This window comes from Micrasema longulum, unplaced genomic scaffold (assembly GCF_059751315.1).
Source record: "Micrasema longulum isolate JH-2025_06_02 unplaced genomic scaffold, ASM5975131v1 h1tg002437l, whole genome shotgun sequence".
NCBI classification, from domain to species: Eukaryota; Metazoa; Arthropoda; class Insecta; order Trichoptera; family Brachycentridae; genus Micrasema; species Micrasema longulum.
The window spans coordinates 51,107-73,094 of record NW_028279582.1 but is presented as its reverse complement, the minus strand read 5'-3'; the positions used below and the strand labels follow the sequence as shown (position 1 = coordinate 73,094).

The 21,988-nt window shown below is 37.5% G+C and overlaps 1 protein-coding gene across 1 annotated transcript in view; it reads right to left on the bottom strand.

Moving 5' to 3' along the window:
* The window catches only part of LOC148272208 (uncharacterized), a 57,749-nt gene that overhangs the window by 10,781 nt on the left and 24,980 nt on the right, over window positions 1-21,988 (bottom strand). Inside the window, exons 7-12 of the mRNA XM_088240354.1 lie at window positions 18,045-18,212; window positions 10,898-11,045; window positions 9,568-9,653; window positions 7,736-7,894; window positions 7,052-7,234; window positions 3,201-3,336 (exon numbers count right to left, since the gene is read on the bottom strand). Of these exons, the coding sequence (XP_088096480.1) occupies window positions 3,201-3,336; window positions 7,052-7,234; window positions 7,736-7,894; window positions 9,568-9,653; window positions 10,898-11,045; window positions 18,045-18,212 (880 nt within the window). The remainder of the gene's footprint in view (window positions 1-3,200; window positions 3,337-7,051; window positions 7,235-7,735; window positions 7,895-9,567; window positions 9,654-10,897; window positions 11,046-18,044; window positions 18,213-21,988) is intronic.

The window sequence follows — 21,988 nt, the reverse complement described above, 5'->3', positions numbered from 1 at the left end:
AAAGAAAAGGATTGATTTAGAGATAAGCCCGCCAATATACAAATAACATTATGTACAAAAAGTAAGATAATGTTGGAATTTTATGATACGAGTATTTTGTATTCTTTCATATGCACTTCCAAGACAACGATTAATAATACAGGAAATCCTAAATTCAAAAAATGATTTTTTACCTCCACCCCAGTACCTAGTACCTACCTGATATTAAAAATTGTCATTTGGGTAATCAAGACTAGGATTATGGTATGTGTACTCAAATAAAATATTTCTTTAAATAAACAAGATTTATTAATTTTTCTTAAGTTTTCAACCAGATTTTGGACAACCCTAAGGCCTATAAATTGCTTGTATGAAAACATGGATTAAGAATATGGGGACTAAGTTTTAAATCTTATACGGATAGAGTCTTGAACTTACAGGTACAAATTTTAAAAATTATCGTACCTGTAAAAATAAAGAATGAAGCAAAAGACAACAATAAAATATTATTTGATTTTGTTAACGTTTTGCCAATTAACAAACAGTGTCAGTATAAGATAATGACGGATCATTTCCTCGATTGCAATTTTAAATCCAAAACAAACCACCAGATCATGACCCGACAAGTATCGGCACAGCAGCTGATGGTACCACGACAGAAAAACTACTATGGTGACAGAACAATGGGTGGTGTAGTACCAAAACTGTACAATTTAATACCAGCCAAAAATCGTGAAGAAAATACCTAATTTCATTATAAAAAATAGTCAAAAAATTATTAAACAGCAAGTGAAACTTAAGTGTATAAATATATTTTATTCTTCAATTATTATTAAACTATGTAGGTATTTATATTTTTTTTTTAAATGTAATGTAACCCGCAGACAAGCTTCGGCTTTGCGGGAACAAAAATACAATTATGTATGTTACTTATTTGTTAAAATGAATAGAACTTTTAAAAAGTTTGGCGGGTAAATTTGGCCAATTGTTTTTCGACGAATATTTTATTAGTTAGCCATTGAAAATATGTTCAAACGTCGATTTTGCCCTTGAATTAATAATTCAATAAAGTAGTTCTTAGACAAGAACGTCATATGAGCTACAGTTCAACAAATAATGGTTGCGGGCAAACATGGGGAAGAGCTGAGGATCTACACGGACGGCAGTCTCTTGGACGGCAAAGTGGGTGCAGCTTTTGTACCTTACGATGGCATCAGAGAGCTGCCGTCGAGAAAGTTGAAACTCGGCAATTTTTGCTCCGTGTTTCAGGCAGAACTCTTTGCGATCAGAGAAGCCCTGGTCTATGTTTTGAAGAAGCCACCAAACAGATGGAAGAAAATAACGATCCTGACAGATTGCAAATCTGGAGTCCATGCAATAACTGACCGAAATTCGGTCAACCCTATTGTAATGGACATAAGAACAGATATCCAGAATCTACGATGCAGACACCAGGACGTGTACATCGGCTGGATACGAGGACACTGCGGAATCCTTGGCAACGAAAAGGCTGACGAAAAGGCTCGGGAGGCTACGCTTAAGAAAACAGCCCCCGATTTCGCCGATTTTCCGCTCAGTTTTGCCAAAAGGAAAATAAGAAGCAGGACCCTTCAACTCTGGAACGATCGCTATTTAAGTGAGACAACCGGAAGTGTAACTAAAATGTTTTTCCCTACAATTTTTCATGCCTATGATTTCAGAAAAATGCAAAATGCTGGCTACGAGCTCACCCAGATGCTTACGGGTCATGGTGGCTTCATGAGCTACCTGCATCGCTTCAAGCTCTCAGAGATCGACAGCTGCCCATGCGACGATGAAACTCCTCAAGATGTCCCTCACCTGTTGATGCATTGCCCCTTTTTCAGCTTTCAAAGACAACAGCTGGAGGCGCGATGCAGAGGCCTGGGTGAAGATCTACGCGACATCCCATCGGTGATAGGTAATAAAGAACTCACACGAGAGGTAGTATCATACATGATCAATATAGCGCAGGAAATTGGTAAAATAAACCAAAGTAGGGAACAAAATGCCGAACACTCCTCTAGTGGAACGGAAGGCCTGTTGACTGCTGCCAACAGGCCGGCTTCTCCTGAAGAGTTTTAAGTGGTTTCCTCTCCACGTGAGCAAATGCTGAGAAATTCCTGATTAGCCCACATTAATATGTCCCTCCTGATCCCAATGGTTTAGATAAATTTTAAGATATTTGATTGCAGAAAAATCCACTTTTTTAAATATAAACCTTGTATATTATAAGCAAGGTAAATAATAAAGCAACTCCCATATAAAAAAAAAAGGAGGAACATGCAGGTAATTTTGCCCGCCATCAAAATTTTAAATTGCCTGCAATCGCATTTAAATATGACTGAATTAACAATTGTAACCCAATTCAATGATTACCAGGGTCATTCTTCGTAATTAAAAAGCAAAGCACAACGTATATTTTTTTGGAGAAAATCAACAATTGCAAAAAAGCGGGCAAAATTGGACGGTTTCGCGGTAGTTCAAACAGTTATCATAAAAGCATGAAATATTCCGCGATGTAAATGACAGTTGAAATTTTGTGGTGCCATACTAAAAGAAGTGATACCATATAAAAAAAAACTCCAACATTTAGGGAAAAATCGTTGTATGCATTTTATGCTAATTCAATTTTTTATTTTCGTGTTTTTAAGATTAAGTACCTGGATAAAATTATTTATGCGTGTATTTTTTTAGATTCAATAAAAAATATCACATTGTAGTATTGTTTGAAAAAATACAAAATATTTTTAATTATATCATTGCTAAATATGAATTATCAGCAATCATAACAGCTCTTACAATTTTATGACCGGCAGTATATTTAGTATAGTCTAATGTCTAATACAATAATTATATTTTTACAAAATTTAAATTTTTCCTTACATTTTTAATTTTTTTAAGTTTTCCTCAGTTTTACACCCTTGAAAAACGTAAAACAAGGAGTTTCACTGTATTTCAGCGTTAACGATCAACGTTCGTTTTTGGTGGATCCCAATTAGATACTTTTCTTAAATTCCTTATATTTTCAACCCATTTAAATATTAACTAACGTTTGTTATATTTTTTAAGTGTTTTTCTATCGGCTATAACTTTGTACTTAAACGTTTAAACTTATCATCCCTTTATAAACGAAGAATCCTTAATGGTACGATCAATTTTTATAAAATTGCGAATGGAGAAAAAGTGGTAGTTTGACAAACCTATGGGGCTGCCCAGAGCGAAGAACGCCTTGGGGTGGAACAGCAGCTGGGGGTAGGTCACACTCGGTTGGCCGGTGCCGGCCGAGCCCATCACATACGACAGCTGTCGGTCCAGGGGGCGGGATTCCCTCATGTCCTGAAATGCATAGCTGATTACTAAAGACTGTACATCTAGAAAAATGGTTCCGTTTGTATTTCTTACCGTAACTCTGCGTAGTACTTACCCTGACCTATTGAAAAGAAGTTGGCGTTTTTATGAGTTAGCTGACTGTTGGGTGCGCTTCGTGGTGCTTGTTTGAAATGCCGGAAAAAATTAAATCCCGCCGCTCAAGAGACAAGGTCTGTATTTCAATTTCAATTTTATTTATTCATATATATGTACATTACAAAATGGAATATCTTTATTCATACATATAGAAATAATTAAAATAATAAGGTCAAATTAGGTGTAAATAAAAATAACACATCAGTATACATAATATCCAGAGAATAATATGTTAAAAAAGTAAGAGAATCTTGTAACGAAAAACTCCCTCAGTGACGTGGAAAATGTCAATGTCCAAAGTAATATTGTTCAACATAGAGATAGTCCTTCCATCGGCTGGTCGGTCCTGTATATTGGAATGTGAAACAGTCTATGCTGACGCTGTCTAAGGTACATAAAAGCTAACTACGCATAATTTTAGGGTTGTCAATTGTATCGGACATCGCCGCGCGTGCGGTAATGGGACGTACAACGCGGCCTGTGACGCGGCGAACGAGCGCCAAGCATTAGACACCGACACCAAGCCGAGCGGCCCTTTTGCGGGCTCCCAGGCGAAGATGGTAGCAGCACGGAAAAAATAGTGGAAATGAGCACGGAGAGGCGGTTGAACCCCCGGCCGCGACTGAAGCTTCCCGAGTGGCCGCTAGGGCGACGAATGGCGCTCGGACGAGAGTGTACGAAGCCATTGTTTTTATAGTAATTTATTTATTTATTTATTAATTAACGGACATTGTCCATGTATACAATTTATAAGGTTTAAATATTACAATTAAAGAATAGTTTAAAACATTTAAAAAAAAAAGAAAGAAGCATTGACAAACATAAGGGACATCGAGACAAGATCTGGACTATTTATTTAGTGCTCGTTTAAATCCTTGTAAACTTAAACCAAAAAAGTCCAGATCCTGTCTTGAGTTAACAATACGACAAAGGCGGGTCATTGGAGAATTTAGGCCATAGTTTGTTCTATGCTGATCGATGAACAGTACTTCATTGTTTCTCAATCTACGAGTCGGAATATTGAATTTTACTTGTCCCAGTAATGATGGAACATCGATTATACCATTTAGTATGCCGAACATATATATGGAGTCAATATTAGTTCTACGTTTTTGTAGACTAGAAATATTTAACATTGACTCTATTTCAGCATAAGAATAATTATCTCTCTCTAGTCCAAGCATCCATGCTATTTTTCGAAGCAAGCGATGTTGGACTGATTCAATGTGATTTATGCGATTGACATAGAATGGAGACCAGACCACTGAGGCATATTCAAGAAGAGGGCGAACAGTTGAGCAATAAAGAGTTTTGATTGTACGGACATTATTAAAATCAGAGGATATTCTGTTAATGAAGCCAAGTAATTTCAGTGATTTATTTACTGTATTATCTATATGCTCGTTGTATGTCAGTTTATAGTCCAAAACAACTCCTAAATCTCTGATGGACTTGACTACATCAATTTTGGAGTTTTCTAATAGGTACTCGAAGGAAATTGGTTGTTTTGTTCTATGAAATGACATTATTTTGCATTTTTTAATATTTAGTTCTAATTTATTGACTTTACACCATCGGTTAAAAGAGTTAATGTCTGATTGAAGAAGAAAGCAGTCTTGTAAAGTTTGAATTATTTTGAGAATTTTGTTGTCGTCCGTAATATTTATATGTCAGGTTTTCATGTTTATTTTCGGCTAGGAGTCTCGATTTGTAATCTAACTAGCTTCCCCTTAAATAAAGACGGTAAATTATGTCACTCGCAGGGGCAGAAGTTAGAATATCGAGACCCTAGCCACATATTTGTATCGGATTGCGGCGAATCAGACCCTGTCCAATCCCATTGAAACTTATGTCACCCTCTTTTATCAGTTTGTAGGATCTTTCCCTGTATCCTTTGTACATTAATTGGGATACGGGGAAGAGGCCTACATACTTGTTTCATATGTAAAACTTATCCCTAGGGAAATATCAGACCTCATAAGTATGAGAGTAAAAATAATATATGAAATTGTCCAGCCAATGGGAGAGCGTGCTACGACGTAAGCCAGGACGACCCCTTCTCGCTCTCCCTCGCGGTTTATATATGCTGTCTCGTACCGTGCTCGACCGTGACACGGTACAAGTTTGTTGATAAAACCTCTGTCTTTTTTATGAATAAATGTTGTGTATAAATCAAGACTGCGTTTTTATTGAATCTACGCCCTCTCCGCCTTCGATGTCGCCGCCTGCTCCTTTGAAGAATATCGCCGCAGACTCAGCCTGAAGAAAGTTATCTCACCCGAAATAGCCGGTCAAATAGCAGCTGCAGAATCACCCCTATCTACAGTCCAACTGTATGCACGGCGAGGTGTCGTGTATATCAATAATACCGCGCAACAATCGAAAGAAGTGCGTAGTTAAATACACATTCCGTCTGGTCTTCAAACTGCTGTAACCGAGCATACCCTGGAGGAACTCAGTGGGATAAAGCCGTGGATAATATCCGCACTCCCTCGTGTAGAGAAACCGAAGAAATTTCTTCTGAATTCGTTAAGAACGTTAAACTAGTCCACAGTCATCAACAGGTCTGGAGGTGTACGGAAAACATGCGATAGGTGATTGATGGTAAGGTAATGGGTGAGACCGTTTAGTTAGGATCGACGACATCACTAATCAAAGATGGACGCCCACTCCGTTTGTCAAACTGCTCATTATCACAACCCTAATTGAACAGCTTCACCCATCCCACACGAACAGAACTTACTTTCTGGATATACCCGGTACAAAACAATGTGTTTTAAAGGTGTAGTGAAGTTGTGACACTCGCTACATAATAGGTGTTGCTCCTGTGCCAGTCATGTGACGTGGGAGTGGGCGGAGCCACGGGGAATGTGGCGACCGGCAAGAGGCCGAAGATAAATACCGAAATCAGATTTTAAGCCAAAACAGTAATTTTGGTTTTGGTTCTAGTTTCGTCAGAAAACAAGACTTGCGCCTGGAGTATTTAAAGATCCAGGCCAAGGATTTCACACTCACTATAAGCTAGGGGTGAAACGTGTATAGACGAGATTATGCGCTGCTTACCATTATATTTGACCATCCATAATAATGTTATTCGGTAACTTTATTTAAACAGTAATGAAAGTGGATGTATGACAGCTATAAGAGGAAAAGATGGAAAAATGGTGACGAATGATAGTCTAATAAAAACAAGATGGAAGGAATACTTCGAGGAGGTGTATTAAACACATACAAAAAATATAAGCACCGCAGCACCTCCTCGAGTAGGTTTAAATGCAGATGATGGTACGACAGAGATAAGAATGGAAGAAATAAGAAGTGCTGCCAAATATATGGAGAATGGAAAAGCGCAGGGTTTTGATAATTACAATGATGTATGTTACTGATTTGTTAAAATAAATAGAATGTTACAGAGTTTATAAAGGCGGGTGGTGAAATAATTTTTGTTTGGCTGCACAAGCTTTTTAACTTAGAGGAGAAGTTTAGTTTAGAGGAAGAATACACTCTTTCATACTGGAGAAAGGCTGTTGTTATGTCTCTATACAAAAGAAAAGGTTCAAGGGTGGGATGCGGAAATTATACTCACGTCTTTGTTCGGCCCTTTTTTCTCGCTGTTATCGGCGATTTTCTGATGACAAAGGAGGTCGAATACGATCACGCTGCCGAGCGAATGCCCCCCTATTGATACGCCCCCGTTGAAAGTCGGATTCCTTTGGCGGAACAATGTGTAGATGCGGTTTATTTCGTCCCCCACGGTGGACATTATGGTCTGAAATCGAACAAAACGTTTAATTCCCAGCGTCCGCGCGGAACGAAGAATAGAGGAATACAGTTATGCGTATGAAAAAGGACTGGAACTCTGGATAAATACAGTGTTGTGAATAAATCATTATCTTTTCCACACGAAGTAAGATGATCAGTCAGACGTTTTAGGTACCAGTCCGGGTACTATGAAATATTCTTGAGTAAAAACACATTTACAAACAAATATATTATGTTAATCATGGCGGGAGTCGAACCCGAGACCTCTTGCATGGTAGGCAAATGCGCCGACGACTACACCAAGAGGCCGACAAATATCCAGTATATGAGGGTATTGGAAGCAAACTTATAAATCTCCGTTGAAGAAGTTTCTGAGATATTTGCGAAAAACTTTGAAAAAATAATTGTGAGATTTCTAATTACTAGCAGGCAACTGTCTTATATTTTGTTAAGGAACCATCTCCAGAGGGACTTTCAGCAGTCTTTCGAGAGTTAACGTTATTTATACCTGACAGAACTTGGGGCTGGTGTAGAACAGTATGTCGAGGAGCGTGTCGTTGGTGAACCCTCGCAGTTTGGGAACGGATTCCAGAGTTATTTGCTGAAGCCTCTTGTCTATGCCCGACTCCTCGGAATGCAGGTTCCAGTGCCAAGATATCGGGAGAACCTACGGCGGCATTAACATGGATGATTTAAATATTATTATTCTATTAATTTTAAGCGAGCAGCTTAAAACTGATATGCTTAAATCTATTAAAACGAAAGTTAGTTGTTGGCGCACTTTAACTTTTCCCAAACAAATCTAATCCATTTTCGAACCCATTGAGACTACACATTGAGGTCAGCTCTTGAACAGCTTATTCCAACCATCGGCAATCTTATTACTCAGGAAATGCTTCCGTGGATTTAGATTGATTTTTTTTCTCCAGCCTGAGACAGTGGTCTCGAAGTCTCGTCTATTTTTTTTCTCTAAAACCATGAACGAGGATCAGTCAAAAACGAATGCCCTTATTTTTTCTTCTTTTACAATTCAAGAAATAAAAATGCAGTTATATGGGTTGAAAACCACACTTTTGATAATTAATTTGTCACATTTAAAGATAATCTCTGTCAATTTCCACAGTTTTGGTTCATCTTTATACTAGGGCACAAATTCCATTGTTGTAAAAAAAAGTACGCCATTTCTCGAATAATCATCATCACACTGCCTCAAATCAGGGAGAAAATCAGGGCACAATGTATCTGTAGCAATCCGGTGATCACCACGAATGATTTTATCGACTCCCTGAATGTTGCGTGGAGTCGCTGCAGTCAACGGCCTACCGCTCTATTTTTCGTCAGCCCACGATGTTTGTCCTTCAGCTTTTTTACAGGGACGAACCCATCGTTTAACAGCGCCGACATCCACAGTTGCTTTACCGTACACTTTTTTAGTCTTTCGTGAATGCAAATGGGCGTTTTACCTTCTGCATTCAAGAATTCAATCACAGATGGCTGTCTAATTAGAACAACGATGTCAGCCATTTTGCAAACGACTGCAGCGCTGCCACCTGTTGATGCAGAAAGTTACTACTGCAGTAGATTGTAGAAGAAGGTTTAAAGAATAGCGTCAATTTTATTTCACTTAACTAACTTTAAGTGGAAAAAATAGAAGCGATTAGTTTTTGACTGACCCTCGTATATAAAATATTAACAATTTTATTTTGTTAATTGGTTGAAAAAAAGCCATTTGACAGCAAGCCTGCCAATTTACAAATATGTATATAGAAAAAGTTAAATATATAAATTAATTTAAAAAATAAAAAAAGTCAGCAATGATTTTGACGTATTCAAAATAGAATAAAACATACCTATACTCTAATTTTTTTATATTTTTAGGTAATACCGTGTGTGTTGGATTTGTTCCAACAATTCGGCTACCATTGCAGGAGCCATCTTCAGAGTAAACTATGTGTTTTGTAAAAAAATAGTATGTGTTTAAGTACTAGTAATTTGTACCGTGTCGCAGTCGGCAGTAGGCACATTTCTATTAGTTTTTGTAGGATGTAGTGCTGGGAACCATGTTGAGTTTAATTTGAGCCCGTCGTCTTTGTTTATGTTATTTGGGTGTCTGTGTATTTCAATTGCTCTTTTATCATTCGTGCATTGTAATTACTGGGTTTATGTAAAAATTTTCGTTCGAAGAAAAAATGTCCGGTGTCTATAGTGTTCCGCTATGGCGGATTTGTCAGGGTGCCCAGGTTTGCGACACAAGAAATGTCGGTACAAATCCAACATACACGATATCTCCCAAAAAAGAAACGTATTGATAAGAGTGACCGTGAAAACCTTCGCACATACCTCAACTCTGCTTAAAAGACCTTTCTCATAGGAGGTCTTGTAATGAGATTGGACCAACTGCTGACTTATGCCTCTAAAGTCATCCACTGAAAAAAATATATATAGTAAACATACATAATATAATATACATAAACATAAAAATAATTCTGCATATATTTTTTTAATTTAAATTATTTATTGACAATACTTGATGGAGTTCCATTGTAATGATGTAATAACTTAAATGTAAATATATTTTTTGACGATTTTTACACTGAAGTCCGAGAACGGGTCAACAGAGCATGTATGTTTTTGTGTATGGCACATTTACTAGGTTTTGGGCCCTAGTATAGATGTTGCGAATATCCTACTGAGGGTACAATCTCAGAGGTTTGTCCGTAAAATAAGTTCTATTTTTTTTCACAATGAAAACCATTTTTATTTACAGCGAGCAATACATCATTGGAAAGCTTAGACTTTCAGCTTTTTTTCTACATAGTTCCCGTTGATTTCAATGAACTTTTTCGTCCGGGTCACCATCTTTTTGATTCCCTGGTCATAGAAGTCTCCCCAAGCCGTGAAAGTAGCTCAGAACCTCTTCTTTCACCTCCTCTTCGTTTGCAAAATGCGTTCCACCGAGGTGTTTCTTCAAATCAGGGAAGAGATGGTAGTCGCTCGGGGCCAAGTCCGGACTGTATGGTGTAAGACGGTCTCCCACCCGAATTTCTCAATGAGCGTGGAATGGTGACGCGGGCTGTATGCGGACGAGCGTTGTCCTGATGAAAATGGATTCCATTCGTCAGCATGCCCCTACTCTTGTTTTGTATGGCCTTTTTAAGGTTTTCCAGAGTTTCATAGTAGCGATCATCGGTTATTGTTATGCTGGTAGGCATAAATTCGCACAACAATAGGCCTTTCTTGTCCCAGAACACCGTTGCCATGACTTTGCGGGCAGACAGCGCTTGTTTGAACTTACGCGGCGTCAGCGATAGCGGATGTTTCCACTGTTTGGATTGTTCCTTTGTTTCCGGTGTGAGGAAGTGAGCCCACGTCTTGTTCCCAGTGACTATGGAGTCCAAAAACTCCTCACAAAAGAAGAGGAGCTGAAAGAAGAGGTTCTGAGCTACCTTCACAGCCTGGCGGGAGACTTCTGTGACCAGAGAATCAAAAAGATGGTGACTCGGGTGAAAAGGTGCATCGAAGTCAACGAAAACTATGTAGAAAAATAGCTGAAAGTCTAAGCTTTCCAATGATGTATTGTTCGCTGTAAATAAAAATGGTTTTCATTGTGAAAAAAAATGGAAAACTTATTTTACAGACAACCCTCGTATAATGATAGTGTTCAACTTACCCACTTCCTCCAGAGACCGGAACTTGAGATCGCAGACCGAACCAATTCCGTGAATCAAGAAGAGCAGATGATCAGACTGTTGGGTCTCTCCCTCTTCAACCTGCGAAGTGTCCGGTCCCCTTCTGACGCTGCGAGCGCGGACTGCCCCCTTAAACATAACGCATCGTCATTTCCCCGCACATAACTAAACTTCTTCGCAATATTTGGAATAGTCCCACTTGGCCTGTTTATCTGAGAGAGCTCTTCCAACCTCCACCACAACATGCCTACTACCCATTCTAGACTACGCTGATGATTTCGTGACTAATTTAAGCTGTGAGCGACTCGATAAACTTGAACGCCTTCAGAATACACGCATAAGGTATATTTTTGGTCTTAGGAAATATGACCACATTTCTGATTATCCTAGGCAACTGAAATGGCTCAAAATTAGGCAGCGGAGAGACTATCACTCCCTCTCACTTCTGTTTGATGTACTTCATAGCCCTAACGCTCCTATATACCTCCGTCAACGCTTATCAGTTCATGGTTTACCTCCTTGTTCTAATTCTCAAGGCACTCTCTTAATACCCATCCACAATTTTTCTTTCTTCTCTAACTCATATAGTGTCCATGCGGCTCGACTGTGGAATCATCTCTCACCCACCATCAAAGATGTTACTACAGTATCTCTGTTTAAATCACGTCTGAAGGAACATCTCCTTTCTTTTACTTAAAATCTCTCCTCCTTTCCTCTAACCTCTTTTTGCCTTTTTTCCATTGAGTAACAGTTTTTATTTAAGGTAATTTATAAACAAATACGTTTATTGATATTTTTATTTATCTTCAGCTTTTTAATCTTTATTTTCTATTGGGGAAACACCCTTCTGAATAAATATTTCGTATCAACCATGTCGAGAATCAAACCCGAGACTTCTTGCATGGTAGGCAAACGCGCTGACTATCACACCGCGAAGTAAATATAAACCTTTCTCTTGGCGCTCAAATTAGTAGAACGATAAGTTCATGCTTCTACCTATGCAAAAATTTGCCGGTTGATGCCACCTGTCAATTAATAAATGCGTGTGTAGTGTCTAGAGTCGATTATTGTAATGGTATCTACCCAGGTCTACCAATTAACAAAATGACTCGCCTACAGTCTGTATTGAATGCCGCAGCGAGACTTATTTTCTAAGTTCAGTCATATCACTCCACTACTTCAGGAATTACACTGGCTACGCGCACCGCAGAGGGTGGAATACAAACTCTGTTGGCTTATGTACATATAAGTCACTGCACAACTCTGCTCCGGAGTATCTAAGGGAACTCTGCATTCCAGATGAACTAGCTGACAGGCGTCTCACGCTTAGATCAGGTACGTTTACGGCGAGCGGAAAAGTCATTATACCTCTACGCAAACAGCGCACTAAATTCAGTCCTTTATCCTTATCAAAATCGTAATTTGAAGTTATAAGATGATTAGCAAACTCTGAAAAATTATTATTATTTAAAAGCAGTAAAAAAATTGCATTGTCCTTACTCATTATTTAATGAGTAAGGACTCAATGTGGAGATTTTTCACATTAAAAAAACCTTAAAAATTATATTCCCTTAGTAAATAATTTAATAAGTTTTCAGTACAGCCCTCTTTTTAAATTAAAAATGAACCAATCGGGTAACCCCACCCCTACTCCCTTTCAACTCCCTACCAATTCTTCATTGTAAGATTAAATATTTTTCAAATGCGCTTAGTGCATGTTTAGACATGGTGGTGTTAGCATCTCTATAAATCTGCGTGTGATTTATGTATTTTTGGAAATACTATATATATACTACGGGGATGGTGAAGGTGGAGGTGTATTTAAGTATTTGCATGTTGGTGTAGTGAGTGTCCTGACGAAGAGAACCGGTAGACTAAAAAAGTCGGAAAGTGGTTATATACTAATATTTACTAACATTAGTTAAATAAATAACTGTAAAACAACAAATGTCGATCCATCCAATTGTATTTTATCATGCCGTGTGGATTTCCCCCGTGGTGTGAAAGGAGCCAATCATGGGATGGGATATCACGCAGTGGGCTCGTGGTTTGCACGTGCGCATTGGTCCAGTCTCTGTGAATGTGCTTTAGTTAGCTTGTAACGTCACTTTGAACATGCGTGCTGACAACTGGTTAGTGCGTATAGAACAAAATGCAAATTCAAGCAGTGGTGGGTTTATTGTTATTAATTTATTATTTTTATCAACAGTATTTTTAGTTTGTCCAAATGTTCTAGCTTTGTAGCTCAACCGGCGGCGATTGGTTTTGTGGATGGAAAATCGTGGGTCTGTGCCTCGATTCTGAACGCTATCTTTATCTGTATTTATCGAGACGGTATACTTAACTTCTTTACTATCTGTATCTTACTACTTGCCATATCGACATCATATGTTCGAAACAAGCCAATGGAATGACCGCAAACAATTAGTCGGGGTTTCTTACGTCATTAACATTTAAAATAGTTCTCATTTATAGTTTAAATAGGCTTCTGTAATAAAAGGAATTTGTTGAAAAATTGAAAAATTGTTTTCATGCATTGCCTAGTAGGTGATTTGGTTCAGCCCGGATGAATCTCACCCGCTTGATAAAGGTTTCAGCTCCTTTACTTCACAAAAGTCAACAGATGGAAGAGTTGAGGAAACGTGGTTGTTCAAACATGGGCAGAATGGTGAATGTTACACCGTGTGTAAAGTGGCTACTTAAACCAGCCAATGACATGTCATGAGCCCTGTAAATGCCTAGACTTAAAAATTCCCTTCTCAAAAATGTTTTCCCTGTCTGTTGCAATAAATCTAAAAATGATTTTTTTTTCATTTTCTCTAAGCTTGTGATTCGGATATGTCTGGCTAATGGACGGGACGTTTTATACAAATTTATTTATTTATATATACGCCCAATGGGCATTTTTATGGACACATTTATTCATAGAAAATTATTATAACAAAATTAGAAAGATTCAATGGTTTGTAGCAGACTTTGTGGGAGTGGAAGCGGGAGAGAGGTGTTTATAATTGAATTTGATTCAGTGATCGTTTGAAAGAAGACAACTTGTTATCAAAGAAATCAAGAATGGTATGTTTGTCGGCAGACTTGAGAATCCTGGGCATAGGGGAATGAAAACCATAGTTAGTTCTATGGTTATCGGTATGAAAGAGTAAGTTTTGTCTGAGGTTTCTAGTTGGGATATTTAATTTTATCGAGCTCAGTAGTTTGGGCGCATTAAAGAGTGAGTTGAGAATTTTAAATAGGACTATAAGGTCGGATTTATTTCGACGGTCTCGAAGAGAAGATAAATTCAAGGTAGTTTCTAACTCATTATACGTATATTGGTCTCCGGATAAGCCCAACCTCCAGCCTATCTTTCTTAAAAATCGATGTTGAACTGATTCAAAATTCTTGATGCGAACATCATAATATGGAGACCAGATAACAGATGAATACTCTAGGTGCGGGCGAACCAGGGAACAGAAGAGAGCTTTAAGGGTATTGATATTTTTGAAGTCAGCTGTGCTTCTGTTAATAAACCCAAGAAGTTAAGGATTTATTGATAACATGTTCAATATGAATTGTAAAAGAAAGTTTAGTGTCAAGTATAATACCCAAATCTCGTATACTAGACACAAATGATAATATTTCATCGTTCAATAATAAATTTGATTAGTAGATTAATCGCAAATTAACGAGTTAATGTAATCTACACACGCACTTGTTAACCACCACCGATATAATTAATTAATTAATTGCATACAAATCAATAGCAGCCACATATTGTAACAAATGGAGACAGATAATTTCTAGAGAAAAATTCTTTGATAAATATCTTAACCGAGATAAAGGAAATGTAGGCATTTATCACTGCCAGAAACGTCGGACGACCCCGGGGGTGGTATTCTGAATCCTCTCTACCCCCTAGAGTGTGGTCAAATTGGAGATTTATATTTTTTGAATGTAACGACACTTTACTTCACAAATGGCCACACTGATGTATAAAACTTTAAATTCATTGCAACAGAGGGAAAACATTATTGCGAAGGGAATACGGAAGTCTAGGCATTTACAGGGCTTATGACATGTCATTGGCTGGTTTGAGTGGCCACTTTACACACTGTGTACCATTCACCATTCTGCCCATGTTTGAACATCCACATTTTCTCAACTCTTCCATCTGTTGACTTTTGTGAAGTAAAGGAGCTCGCTGTTGCGATGAATTTAAATGTGAGTGACTCCCTAGGGAGGAAATCCAGCCAGTCTGCAAGCATTTGGACATACTCAAACATTGTTGGATGTGTAAAATTGTTTAAAATAGGAAAAAAATAATGCAGTTTAGTAAATTCAACCTACTTTAGTATTTTAGAAATATTTTGAGTTTGTCCAAATTTTTGCAGACAAGGACTAGATTCAACTCCCTGGGGAGCTGTTAATATTAACATATTACAACAGAGATGAATAACATTTTAGGCTTATGACCTGTCATTGGCTGGTTTATCTTCATCATCTCTGTTGTAATATGTTAATATTAACAGCCTCCCGGGGAGTCGAATCCAGTATTGTCTACAAAAATTAGACAAACTCAAAATATCGTTGATAAATACACCTGGTCCATGATCAAATATAGAAATTGAAAATAAAAAAACAAAAAATAAAATTTTCAGGTTTTGCCTAGTACGTAGGTGAAATAATTTTAGATGAATCTCACCCGCATAAATAAAGGTTTCAGCTCTTTAACTTCTCAAACATCAACAGTTGAAAGAATTGAATTTTTTTCAAAAAAGGGAAAATATAATTTAGTACCGACGAACTGGTGAGTTAATATTTATTATAAAAAAATCATTATTTTTATCGAGCGATTATTATTAATTTTGAAAACGAATTTAAACTGTATTTATTAAATACATTTATAAATTATTTTGTTTATATTATATGGGATATGTATTAAATAAACATGTTTGATTGTTCTTAGAATTTTGACACGGAACCCAACCTCATATCTTCCATTATTTTTGTGTTCATTTTACGCCGATTTTTTTTGCGCCTGTGTCTCTCGGAACGAAACCCCGATTAAAACATGTGAAATGGCTTTAGAAAAATTAATTGTATTTTTAAAATCAACGTAGAAAAAAAGTTTTCATGCATAATTTTAAAAACAAAATTATTTCAAAACATGTCTTTACAAAAACCACGCGGCCAGTTGAAAACCAGCCAATGACAGGTCGTAAGTAGTGATGAAAGTGATATTGGTTTGGCCGGATACCCGGCTCACCGCCTAATGAAACATTGCAAACACTTCTTGAATTCTCTCATAATTAAAAACAAAAATGTGTTAAAAATAAAAAACGGTTCAAATATTTATGTGATATTTTTAATAACCACTTATCGATCAATGGTTGAATATATATCAATTGTTTATTTACTGACTTGCTGTTTATTTTGTAGAACTCCATATTTAAAATTGAAATGAACAACTTTAAGTAGACTTAAATTAATATCAAAATTATAATCTTGGGTATGTATTTACTAATTAAATTATTTTTCTAGAGTGTATACTGAACACTGCCAACATTTTTATTTAAAAAATAAAGTTTTTCACATAGTGAGAGTTAGTTCCTTTTTGTCGGCCTCATAGCGTAGTGATTAGCGCGTTTGCCTGCCATTTAAGAGACCTCGGGTTCGATTCCCGACACGGTTGACATGAAATATTTATTTAATAAGGTGATTTTACGCATGAATATTTCATAGTCCCTGGACTGGTACCTGAAGCATAAGACTGATCATCTTACCTTGGTAAAAGAAAAATGATGAAGATACGCTGCGATCGGTGTACCAATGCAGTGCCCTATGCACCATTAGGTGCGGAAAGGGAATAAAGAAGGAGAAGAATTCATTTTCCTCAAATTTTCGCATTTTAACAAATATCGAATATCCGCCGGATATTGAACCACTATTTGGTATCCGGTCAGATATTAAGCTACCACCCAGTAACTGACCGGATACTGACCTACTATCCGGCCGGGTATTGAGCTACCATCCGGTATCTGGCCGGATACTGACCTACTATCCAACCTGATATTGAGCTACCACCTGGTATCTGGCCGGATACGGACCTACAATCCGGTTGGATATTCAGCTACCATCCGGTATCCAATCGGATACTCAGCTACTATTCGGTATCTGGCCGGATATTCAGCTACTATTCGGTATCCGGCCGAATATTCAGCTACTATTCGGTATCCGGCCGGATATTCAGCTACTGTCAATACGAACAGATAGACATTTATACTTTTTTCAATTTTTTTTCAACACAACGGGCCTCGAGGAGGAAAATCACAATTTAAGGAAAATCATAATTATTAATTACACACACAATCAGGAATCGAACCCAGAACTTTCCATGTGTGAAAGTCCTGCGTCGTAACCGCTACGCCGCGGAGGCCGCCGAAAATAAGGCCGGATACCGGATAGTTACCGAAGTTTTGTTTAAATTCTTTTTAATATAATTACTTTTCTTATATCCACATATATTTTTTTCTTTTTTTACTATGTAAAGTTTCACTTTTTATTTTACATGGCAGTATGCTTTTTATTGTTTCTACATGTATACAAAAAAGCGTTGTTTATCTTTTAAATTATAACTTTCTATGTTTGTACTTACCTGTATATTTTTTGTAAATGCCCCTTGGGCATATTGTAAAATTAAATAAATAAAAAAATTTAAAAAAATAAATATCCGTTTCGTTTCTAATGCGCATTGTCTTCTCCCTTTAAAGCACGATTCCCCGGGATGAAGCATAGTCTATCTCGCTCGAGCCACGATTTTACCAGATCTGATATTTTTCATGCAAATTCAGAGTAAAAGCTCATGCAGAACAGAATGTGCACGGCGACGATTAGTGTGAATACCGTGCGCTAGAGTGGATCTTGCCAGGTTTACTCAGTTGGAAAATTTAGACATCCAAAATATTGCGTATAAAGTGATATTTTAAACCAGCCAAAGACAAGTCATATGCTCTGGAAATTCCCTCTTGTCAAGGAGAGAAATTCAGCCTCGTCCGAGAATGTTGATCCTACATAGCTGCTATCGATGTACGGTTGGTAGTAGTGTGAGTGGTAATAAAACAAATGAAATCTGACTTCTTCGCCTTCGTCGCGCGGCTTCCTCAGCGTCTTTTTCGGCTCCCCGACACCGTGCACGATGAAGAGCAGGTGGTCCGGGCACGGCTCCGCCTCCCCGGCCGGGATCCCGGGCCAGTACTGGAGGCCTCTACAAACCAATTTCTGGTTCGGGGGGCTAAAATACGGCTAGTGGAAAAAATTACGAAAATGATTCACACGCCAAATCGTCCCATTCTTTCATCAATAACAACAACAACAGCAAACCATCACGCCGTTTCTCCGTAAGAGTAGGCAGAGGATAGAACGCCACATCTTTGCATACAAATCTCGCTTCCTCTACGCATCTTCTCATGCACGCGCGTTGATTATTCTGACTTTTGACATGTCCATCTTCAGGTATTTGTTGGATTTGGCCATGCCATTTAATTTATTTATTCAGATATTTAGAACATAACAAAAAGGAAACCCAATTCATTCTAAATACAATAACAGATTACAATATTTGAGTTTGTCCAAATGTTCGTAGACAAAAGATTGGATTTCACCCCCTCGGGAGTCATTAAGATTAACAAATTACAACAGGGATAGAGAATACCTTAAATAAGGGAATATGGGAGTCTAGGCATTTACAGGTGTAAAGTGGCCACTTAAACCAGCCAATGACAGGTCATAAGCCCTGTAAATACTTAGACTTCCATATTCCCTTATTTAAGGTATTCTTCATCCCTGTTGTAATTTGTTAATCTTAATGACTCCCGAGGGGGTGAAATCCAGTCTTTTGTCTACGAACATTTGGACAAACTCAAATAAGTTGTTTTCAGGCGTTGCCTAGTATGTGAAATAATTCAGTAAGATGGATCTCTTCACAACAATAAAGGTTTTAGCTCTTTAACTTCGCTAAAATCAACAAATGGAAGAATAATAACTGCATAACTACACATATAAATAGTGTAGGGAGAGATTTTTTTGAAAAATATATGTAAATCAATAAACGTAGTACTTTATATAATTGGTACACATATTATTTATATTTTTATGTATTTCATTGCTTTATATTTGTTTTATTTTATATTAAACCATATTATTTATGTTTAAGTAACGTGCATTCTTGGCACATATATATACTTTATATTTGTATAATAATGATTTTTAATTTCTTACATTTGATTAGCTAGGCATTTATAATTAAATAGTTTTAGTTTTTCTTTTTTATGTTATTGTTTTATTAGTATAGGACTACTCACGCTCTAAAGATAAAAATCTCCATCTTACAACAGGCTGTGTCGTGTTAGATGGAGACTATCATAAACAGAGAACACTCCGTTTTCATTTTACATTAATTGGTTTAATATAGATTCCCTGTTATTAAGTATGTATATTATTTTTATTTTTTTGCAATAAATTTATAAATGAAATAAATAAAATAATTGAAGAAATGTGGATGTTCAAACATAGGCAAAATGGTGAATGTTACTCAGTGTGTAAAGTGGCCACTTAAACCAGCCAATGACAGGTCATAAGCCCTGTAAATGCCTAGACTTCCATATTCCATTATTCAAGGTATTCTCCATCCCTGTTGTAATTTATTAACAATAATAGATCACAGATTATTGTAGATGGTTATGTTATTAAAATAATATAACAAAATGTAAAAAAAAATAATTTAAAGTTTGAAAGTGCTTTCCTAAGGGAAGGCCCACTGTCGTGAAATATGTCGAAATCCGAGGCGATGCGATTAGGTAGCAAGATTGCTCTACCAACCGGCATAACCGTTGACAGGCTGGTTCTGCATCGTCATTGGTAAAACAATCTACGCTGTCTTTGTCGAAGATGGTTATCAGGTATGAACAGACCTACATCCATTGGAATTTCTGAGTTATGTATGCGACCACCGATCACCCGGAAAAAGTGAACACCCAAATGAACGCCCCTCCTCCTCCATAATGACTGATAGCCTAGCATCCCCAGTAAAAAGTCGGTAGGGAAGAGCCGAGGATAATATCCACAATCTTTTAGGTACAGATGGCGCAGAAATTTCTTCCGCACTCTCTCCGCCATCAAAGAGTATCGAGCCTCATGTGGCGACCAAATAATGGAACTAGACTCCAAATGGCTGAACCGAGGAATTATACAATGTCCTCATAATCTGTCTTTATCGGCCTTGCTCTATTTCTGCATCCATCAACATTCGCACTGTAAATATTCTTAGCTGTTCTTTGGCTGTCCATTCCCTCTGCATGTCCAAACCAGCGCAGAGCTCCTTTCTTGATTCCGTCGGTAATGCTTGTCTCAGCATTACATAATGTTCGCATTTCGACAGCATTTAGCCAACTTTCATCTTCATTTTCCAATTCCATACTTGGCTCCCATACATCAGAGTCTCCATTGTAAACGGCTAATTTTGCCTCTTGCGACAAACATTTATTTGCCAAAGTTGATTTAAGTGCACCGTTCTCTCTGTTCCCCGCACTCGCCCTCCTTTCCATCCCTAATAAACATACTTCCCAGATACACAAATTCCTCGACTTGTTTTAGTATAACCCCATTCACAGTGATTTCACATTTAGTCGTACTTTCATTTCTTTCAAAAACCAAAATTCTTCTTCATCAATCATCGTCATAATTGATGCATTGTACTCGCTTCGCAGCGAACCTCGATCATTCGATACATGACAGGATGATCAGCCTCGCGCTTCGGATACAGTGGAAATTATCAGCATCATCGTCAAATCCTCATACGCAACTTATGGTGCATAGAGAACTGAATTGGTCAATCAGATGCAAAGTATCAGTCTTCTGATACTTTGCATCTTCTGAAAAGTGGATGCTAATTAAATTTATTGCAACAATGAGGGAGAACATTTTTGAGAAGGGAATATGGAAGTCTAGGCATCTACAGAGCTTATGACCTGTCATTGGCTGATTTTAGTGGCCAAATTACGGTTTCAACTCTTTTACTTCACAAAAATCAATGAATGGAAGAGTTGAGAAAATGTGGATGTTTAAACATGGGCAGAATGGTGAATATTACACGGTGTGTAAAGTGGTCACTTAAACCAGCCAATGACAGGTCATAAGCCCTGCAAATGCCTAGATTTCCATATTCCCTTCTCTAGCCTAGAACGCAATATCACTCTGTCTTTGCATATAGACTTGGTTTTCTCTACATTCATACATCTTCTCATGCACGCACGCCGATCATTCCTACTCTCGACATGTCCATCTTCAAGTATTTGATGAACTCAATCGAGCCATGTCTTTCTCGGTCTTTCTCATTTTCTGCATCCATCAACATTGCACCATAGATACTTTTAGCCGTTCTTTCACTGTCCATTCGCTCTACGTGTCCAAACCGACGCAGCATCTCTTTCTTGATTCTGTCTATGATGCATGTCTCAGCCTTACACGGTTCACGGATCTCGACATTTGTGCACCTATCATACATCTTTTTACCATACATATGTCTGAGGGATCGCATTTCGACAGCATTTAACCTACTTTCATTGTTATTTTTTTCAATTTCATACTTCGCTCCCATATATTACAGTCGGCACTAGAGCCCCATTGTGAACTGCTAGTTTTGCCTCCTGCGATAAACATTTGTTTGCTTCTATATTCCCTTATCAAAAAAGTTTTCCCTCTCTGTTGTAATATTACCTCATTATAAATTTATCCCAAATATTATGTAAATTAACAGCTTGTGATTGGTTGAGGGAAAGAGTATCACACACATATCATAAGGCATTTACTCAAATGAATTGTTGATTGTGACAAATACACAAATATCTAAGATGCCAAATGACAATGAATTGTATGGTCTCAAATCTGATTAGTCTGAAAAGGACTCTACGCGAATTTTCATTGCTTCAAAATACATACATAAATGTCTTGAATGGAATTCTTTATTCGCCGATTGTTCTCCATAAAGATAAGTGGTACATAGCGCCACATCTTGGCAGAGT